Here is an 8,171-nt window from a genome sequence, read left to right as displayed (position 1 = left end):
GTTGTTGTCCAAGCAATCATCGCTCAAACCTTGGCAACCGTAGCAACCACCAATCAACCTAACAACTTGACACTATATAAGTACCGATACCTGTGAACACTATTCATTCTGTACCTACCACTCGAACAATAAAGACTAGTAGTAAAGTACAACAGTTGGCGACGAGGTAATCAAGAATTCAACGCTCAAGAGGAAGAACCATGGCACCCCCTGGCGGAGACAGCGAAACTCTGATGCAGCAAATTGTCCGGCAGAACCACCAGATGGCAGAGCAAAACGCGCGGTTGATGATATTGCTGGAGCGATTCGGCATTCAAGAAGGCTCCGGATCCGGCCGATCTTCAAGCAACCCGGAATTCATCATTGAATCTCTGGCATCGAACATCCACGAGTTCTCCTACGACCCGGACAATGGCCAAGTTTTCGACCGGTGGTATCGCAAGTACGAGGATCTCTTCCTGAAGGACGGTGCGAAATTGGACGATGCAGCGAAGGTACGTTTGCTCCTGAGAAGCCTCAGTGTCAACGTTTTCGACCGTTACGTCAATTTCGTGCTTCCAAAACATCCCCGTGAGTTCACCTTCGAGGAAACTGTCAAGAAACTCAAGGAATTGTTCAGCATCCGGATTTCGCTCTTCAGCAAACGGTACCAATGCTTGCAGCTGACGAAGAACGATGCGGACTATTATGTGACTTACGCGGGAAAAGTTAACAAGGCCTGTGAAGATTTTGAACTGAACAAGCTAACTCCAGACCAGTTCAAGAGCTTGGTTTTCATTTGCGGACTTCGCTCAACGAAGGACGCGGACATCCGGACGCGGCTACTCTCGAAGCTTGAAACGAACGCCGACGAAGATTGCAAACTCGAATCGCTCATCACGGAATGTCAACGTCTTCAAAATCTCAAGCATGATACCGCTATGGTGGAACAGAAGCATACTTCGATCAGCTCCGTCTGCGCAGTCAAACAGAAGAAGCCTCAATCGAACCCATCTGGACCAAAAACCAAACCTAGTGGCAAATCAAGCACCCCGAAGACACCCTGTTGGCAGTGCGGCGGCATGCACTTCGTTCGCGACTGTTCGTTCTCCAACCACGTTTGTAAGGACTGCAAGCAAACCGGACATAAAGAGGGCTACTGCGGCTGTTACTCAGCGAAGACATCTACCAAGAAGAAGAAGTCGAAGGTCAACGGGGTTTTCGCGATCAACCAGGTTAGTAGTGAGTCCCGGCGGAAGTTCCTGACCGTGAATATCGATGGATCTGAAGTGACGCTGCAGTTTGACACGGCTTCGGACATCACAATCATCTCTCGGAAAATCTGGAACAAATGTCTTGGATCCCCTCAATTACTTCCCACAACAAGAGCAGCAACAACAGCGTCTGGCAAGCCTCTTCAGCTTCTTGGTGAACTTCAAAGCGCAATCACACTTGGAGGTGTCACCAAACCAGGAAAACTTTACGTGGCCAGCAACAATCTCAACCTGTTTGGCCTGGAATGGATCGACTTGTTTGGACTATGGGACAAGCCATTGTCGGCGATCTGCAATCAAGTTCACGCCGATCAACCCAACGCAATCCAGCACTACAAGGCAAGATTCCCAGACGTTTTCCGGCAAGGTTTAGGACACTGCACAAAAACCAAGGTACGCCTGTTCCTGAAACCCGAAGCTATGCCAGTCTACAAACCGAAACGGCCTGTACCATTCACATCCGTGGAGAAAGTCGATGCAGAACTGGACCGTCTTCAACAACTGGGTATCATCACTCCGGTTGACTTTTCCCAGTGGGCTGCACCAATCGTAGTGGTCAAGAAACCAGGAGGAAAGATTCGGATCTGTGTCGATTATTCAACCGGTCTGAACGCCACCCTGGAGTCGAACAACTACCCGCTGCCGGTTCCCGACGACATCTTCAGCAAGCTCAACGGATGCAAGTATTTCAGCATAATCGACCTTAGTGATGCCTATCTGCAAGTAGAAGTGGATGACGACTCCAAAAACTTGCTGACCATCAACACACACCGAGGACTATTTCGTTTCAACCGGCTAGCACCTGGGGTGAAGTCGGATCCAGGAGCATTCCAGCAGCTGATGAACACGATGATCGCAGATCTCCAAGGCGTCGAATCGTTCCTGGATGACCTGATGGTATTCAGCAAAACCGAGAGGGAGCATCGTGAAATCCTCACCGCTCTTTTTCAACGACTGCAAGAGTATGGCTTCATCCTCCGTGAAGAAAAGTGCAACCTGCTACAGCTTCAAATCAAGTATCTTGCACACATCGTTGACGAATCTGGACTACGACCGGATCCTGCCAAAATCGAAGCCATTGTCAAGATGCCTGCTCCCAGCGACATTTCCGGTCTACGATCGTTCCTCGGTGCGGTGAATTTCTATGGCAAGTTCGTATCAGAAATGCACCAGCTACGAAGACCACTCAACGCGCTTCTCAAGAAGGATGCCAAGTTCGTTTGAAACAACGACTGCCAGAAGTCTTTCCAGAAGTTCAAATAAGTGCTCCAGTCAGATCTTCTCCTAACGCATTACGACCCGACTCTGGATATCATCGTAGCAACGGACGCATCCCAGTCAGGAATTGGAGCCTGCATCATGCACAAATTTCCCAACGGCGCTCTCAAAGCGGTAGCACATGCATCCCGTTCCCTCACCGATGCTGAAAAATGTTACGGACAGGTGGAGAAGGAAGGTCTAGCCCTGGTATTAGCTGTAACGAAGTTCCACCGGATGTTACTTGGACGCAAGTTTACGCTACAAACGGATCATCAGCCGCTCTTGAGGATATTTGGATCGAAAAAGGGGATTCCAATCCACACCGCCAATCGCTTACAACGCTGGGCACTGACGCTTCTGTGTTACGATTTTGACATCCAGTATGTATCCACCACCCAGTTCGGAAATGCCGATGTTCTTTCCCGTCTCATCAGCGGCCATTCAAGACCGGAGGAAGATTTCATCATCGCTTCGATCCAACTGGGAGATGACATTGAAGTACCTCTTCAAGAAGCAGTTGGATTACTTCCTGTGACGTTTGACATGGTACGTAGCACTACAACGAATTGCTCCGTTCTCCAGCAAGTTGTCAAGCACATTGAAAATGAATGGCCTACTCACATCAAGGACATTACAAACCCCGATGTTCGACCGTTCCACACCCATCAGGACGCCCTGGAATTGGTAAAGGGATGTGTTATGCTTGGAAACCGATTGGTGATTCCTGAAACATTGCGAAAACGGATTCTGAAGCAGCTCCATAGAGGACATCCAGGGATGGAAAGGATGAAAGCTCTCGCTAGAAGTCATGTCTACTGGCCCAAGATCGACGACAGCATTTCCGATTACGTCAAGCAGTGCGACATCCACATAGATTTTGCTGGTCCAGTCAACGGCCTGCATTTTCTAGTGGTAATCGACGCCTTTTCCAAGTGGCCGGAAATCAGCATTGTACGCTCACCGACCACAGCAGCAGTAATCAATTTCCTGGACGAAGTGTTTGCTCGCTTTGGAGTTCCAACCACCATCGTATCCGATAACGGCACACAATTTTCATCGGCGCAGTTCGCGGAATTCTGCAAGAAGAACGGAATCCAACATTTGAGAATCTCTCCGTATCATCCGCAGTCGAACGGCCAGGCGGAACGCTTTGTAGAAACCTTGAAGACGGCGTTGCTCAAGATTAACGAGGAGGAAAAGATCTCCGAATCACTGCAAATCTTCCTTCAAGCCTACAGAACAACCCCAAGTCGTACCCTGAATGGAAAAACTCCGTCACAGCTGATGATCGGAAGGAACATGCGAACAGTCCTGAGTCTACTCCAACCACGACAGCCGATGACCCCAATCATTAATCAACGACAAAATGACCAGTTCAACCGGAAACATGGCGTAGTACCTAGGAATCTACAAGCTGGTGATGCAGTTTATGCCGAGGTCTACCAATCCAATTCGAAATGGAAATGGGCTCCCGGAGTCATTATTGAAGCCATTGGGCAAGTAAACTTCAACGTTCTATTGGACGAATGGCATGGCCGACGGAAGTTGATCCGTTCACATGCCAACCAAATCAAGCATCGCTTTGACGACCAACAACCAACAAAGGAACCAACGGAGAAATCTTCCCTCAACATATTCATGGACGAGTTTGGACTGCAGGATAACTTCCAACAAAATGAAGTCACAACCGTTGCTCCTCCAGAACCAGCACCAGACCAAGAAGTTTTCATTGATGCCACTGATGATGACGAAGCACTACCAGAAATTGAAGTAAGCCTGCCGGAATCAATTCAGCATCCACAACCTGATGAGGAAGCCTCTACGAGTCGGCCCAGGCGAATGATCCAGATGCCATCTAGACTGGAACCTTTCCTAGTATTCTGGAAATAAGAAGAGAGGAATGTTGGAGACTAACATAGTAGCCAACCATCGATCAGTTGTTGTCCAAGCAATCATCGCTCATACCTTGGCAACCGTAGCAACCACCAATCAACCTAACAACTTGACACTATATAAGTACCGATACCTGTGAACACTATTCATTCTGTACCTACCACTCGAACAATAAAGACTAGTAGTAAAGTACAACAACATTCGCCCCAATAAAACATACCATTTTATTGTTTGATAGGATTCCAAGCCTTGAGATAAATTTTAGATTACCGTATGACTATGAGTAAAGCATACTCGTGAGTGAGTATCTGCACGTCAATACTCACGAGTGAGTGTGAGTTGTACAGCGCTTACTCAAATGTGAGTAATACTCACGGTGAGTTTAAGGTGTACTGCTCATACTCACTCGTGAGTTTGACTAGTTGTGTGAGTACTCGCTCATTTCGCAACACTGCTCTAGCGCCGCCTAGCGGTAAAATTTTGAACATTAAGTGTTATTATCGGTTAGTTCTTGACCAGCCAAACAACTTTGCGAAGACACCAACTCTCTAAGTAATCAGGATCATGAGATATATGAGATTGAAAATTCGTTTGTGTCACATCTACTTGTCTGTGATTTATGTGATATCCTAGACAAGCAGATGCAACACTGACAAAATTTCTATCCCATATATCTCAGGATCCTGATTACTTAGAGAGTTGGTTTCTTTGGCAAAGTTGTTCAGCTAGTCAAGGGCTTTCAGAATATGATTCGTGATTTTACCGCTAGGCGGCGCTAGATAGCGTAGAAATTTTATATTTCACATATCTCAGCATTCTGATTCTTTAGAAAGATGGTGTCTTTGGCAAAATTGTTTGGTAGATCAAGAGCTTTCAGAAAAATTATCGTTTGGTTCGAGTTTTTGCAGCTAGGCGGCGCTAGTTGCAATTTTTTGCAAATTTTCCTTATATATATGAAAAACAAAATTTGTTAGCTCACTAGCACTGAATGTTGGTGGAATTTGAAACCAAAATATCCATCAACTGTAAGTCCTTGACCAGCTTAAGACGTCTGCATGTGTCTGATATCACAGGATTTGATACCCCTTAGCGGGCTCACTGGCATGTTTTCGGTTCACCAAATGCTCAAACAACATTGACCCCTTTGAATGTTGTGGAGTTTGGAACCAAAATATTCATCAACTGTAAGTCCTTGACCAGCTTAAGACGTCTGCATGTCTCTGATATCACAGGATTTGATACCCCTGGGCTCACTGGCATGTTTTCGGTTCACCAAATGCTCAAACAACATTAACCACTTTGAACACACTGCGTGTGCACTGAGTTCTGTTTTTTTCTGCGTGCGCGCAGAAATTGCGCACTGGGATTATGACTTGTGGGTTCTCATTGTTCTCACGCAGCACTCTACCCAAGTAACCATTAAGCCGTAAAAATGGCATTAAGTCGGCTCTATAGTCGAATGTAGAACCTGGCTAACATTGGTTTATATCGGTTTATATTGGTTTAATTGGTTCTATATCCCCTTATAGGTGAATCCGAATGGTCCCCCATTGTAGAGGCGCTGAGTGAGATAAGGAGAAAATCGTTTGTTTACATAAAAAGGTCAATTTTTTGTCGTCAAATTTTACTCATTTTTTGCTCTAGAAGTTGCTATTTTCCATTTGCAATGGCTTCCATTATCATCATTCTTGATGCCCACGCCGACAGACACCGGATTGGCCAGCTAACATGAAATCCGGAAGATCGCCCGCCGGAGGCATAGCAAGAGCTCCTCAAATTAATCATATAAAATGTTCGTAAGTACCTACCGGATCTAAGCGCATCTGAAAGAGAATCAGATTTTCTTTTCAAAAAGTGCTCGTTTGTTTTTCTACGATGCGGAAATCGACATGAAAAAGTGCAGTTTGCCTATGCTGCGCCATGTGAAATTTTGGAGGAGCCACGTTTTTCATAGGGTTCTCATTCCTGCCACCAGATGCGGAGTGATCGTAAGCTTCGGTTGGATTTATCTATAGAGCTGCTCAAAAGCCACTTTTGGCGAATTATTCGGCTGATATACGGCCAACTTTAAAATATCGTACCAGGTCTCTGGAGCGAAAGTTGTCAAAAGTGAGACAAAAAAAAAAGAAAAATTGTTTATCTTCTGTTCTTTTCTAACTTCCTTCGCTTCCATTGAAGTTGCTTTTTTGCTACTTCATCCAGATTCTAGCTGTTGTCCTCCGAGTTCCTGATCAAATCCGTTGCCTTTCTCATCTGCTCCACCAATGCACCATGGGAATGGTGTGATCAAACTAGTATTTAAACCATGAAAAACAAAATAGTTTGGGCATTTCGAGGGTTGAAAATGATATGGGATGAGGATGATTCAGTGGTAAGGTTGGTGGTGACGAACGCAGGAATTGATGCAGGAGAAGCAATGTTTATATAAATGGTCGGGAAACGTTTCACAAGAAGAGGGAAACGAGCTGGAGTTTGTCTTGATTGAAAAAAAATGGAATAATCAAGATAACCAAATTACATTATCTTTTAACAACACCATTCCGATAAACATGCCAACAACAAAAATAATCCCGTTTCGTCAATCCCGTCCGACATGGATGTTTAAAATGTATTGATCATGACCGACTCGAGTCTGTTTTGGTCGAAATCTATTTTGATTGATATAAACGTCATGTGCTCCAAGCCCCGTGACAGCACTGACAAACTTCTTTACAGCTTGTAGGCTTTATATAGGCTTACACGGCTTAATTTAGTTCTTACTGGTTATAGTGCCTATAAGCATTGGGAATGCTTATATAGAGCTACTTAGCACTGAAAAGCTGTTTAATGGCCGTTATAATGCTCAGAACAGTGCTTAGTGGTTACTTGGGTAATCATCCGCACAAAAACTCTGCGTGAGAGAAATTATGTACATTATGTACATTGTGCGTTTTTTCTCTTTCTCAAAAGTAAGGTAAATAAAACTGAGAAGTTCAGTGAAAGATAAGCGTAAATGGACACAGTTTATGCGTGACATGCCATAACTGCCTTGAAGTAACTAAAATGGCCCGAGAAAGAACAAACACAAGATTTGTGTCCTTTTTGCACACATCGAAATTGCACTTTGATCGAAATTAGCGCTTTTATGCCATTAACGCAAGATTTGTGTCATTTTTTGATGATGATGATGAAAATGAGCGCTTTTATGCCATCAACGTATATTTAAACGCTGCAATAGGGGTTTTGGACACTTTAGGGGTGACCTAGCATACACAGTAGTGCGGTAACATTGACTGATTGCATGGGATTGCTAATATATGCTATCAACGCTGACTTGCTTGGGCATATACCAACTCAGACAATATGTTCGTACCTGGCCTGGCCTGACAATATGTTCTTATTATGGCCCGGATGAAGCTCAAACATAAGATTTGTGTCATTTCTCGATAAACTTTAACTATATGGGTAAGCCTGACTTACCAGATAAGCCGAGGAGAAAAAAATCGGCCATAACACATATTGAAACGCTGCAATATGTGCTCTGAACATCTTAACGCTGACTTGCTTGTGCATATACCAACTAAGTCATCTTGAAGTAACTAAAATGGCCCGAAAAAAAACAAACACAATATTTGTGTCCTTTTTGGGTGCACTTTGATCGAAATGAGCGCTTTTATTGCATTAACGCAAGATTTGTGTCATTTCTTGATGAACTATGATCAAAATGAGCGCTTTTATGCCATCAACGCATATTAAAACGCTGCAATAGGAGCTTTGGACACTTTA

General features: G+C 44.6%; 2 protein-coding genes across 2 annotated transcripts; both read left to right on the top strand.

The window, feature by feature from the left end:
* The first annotated feature begins 200 nt into the window (after positions 1-200).
* LOC134286552 (uncharacterized protein K02A2.6-like) lies at positions 201-2,477 on the top strand. Its single transcript, XM_062848179.1, has one exon. It carries the CDS (start codon positions 201-203, stop codon positions 2,475-2,477), a length of 2,277 nt encoding a protein of 758 aa, XP_062704163.1.
* Positions 2,478-2,612: 135 nt separating this feature from the next.
* LOC134286551 (uncharacterized protein K02A2.6-like) lies at positions 2,613-4,403 on the top strand. The gene has a single exon (XM_062848178.1). The coding sequence runs from the start codon at positions 2,613-2,615 to the stop codon at positions 4,401-4,403; it is 1,791 nt and encodes a 596-aa protein (XP_062704162.1).
* The last annotated feature ends 3,768 nt before the right edge of the window (positions 4,404-8,171 follow it).

This window comes from Aedes albopictus, chromosome 2 (genome assembly GCF_035046485.1).
Source record: "Aedes albopictus strain Foshan chromosome 2, AalbF5, whole genome shotgun sequence".
Classification (NCBI taxonomy): domain Eukaryota; kingdom Metazoa; phylum Arthropoda; class Insecta; order Diptera; family Culicidae; genus Aedes; species Aedes albopictus.
The sequence above is the reverse complement of the archived record's forward strand: the minus strand, read 5'-3'. Positions and strand labels throughout refer to the sequence as shown.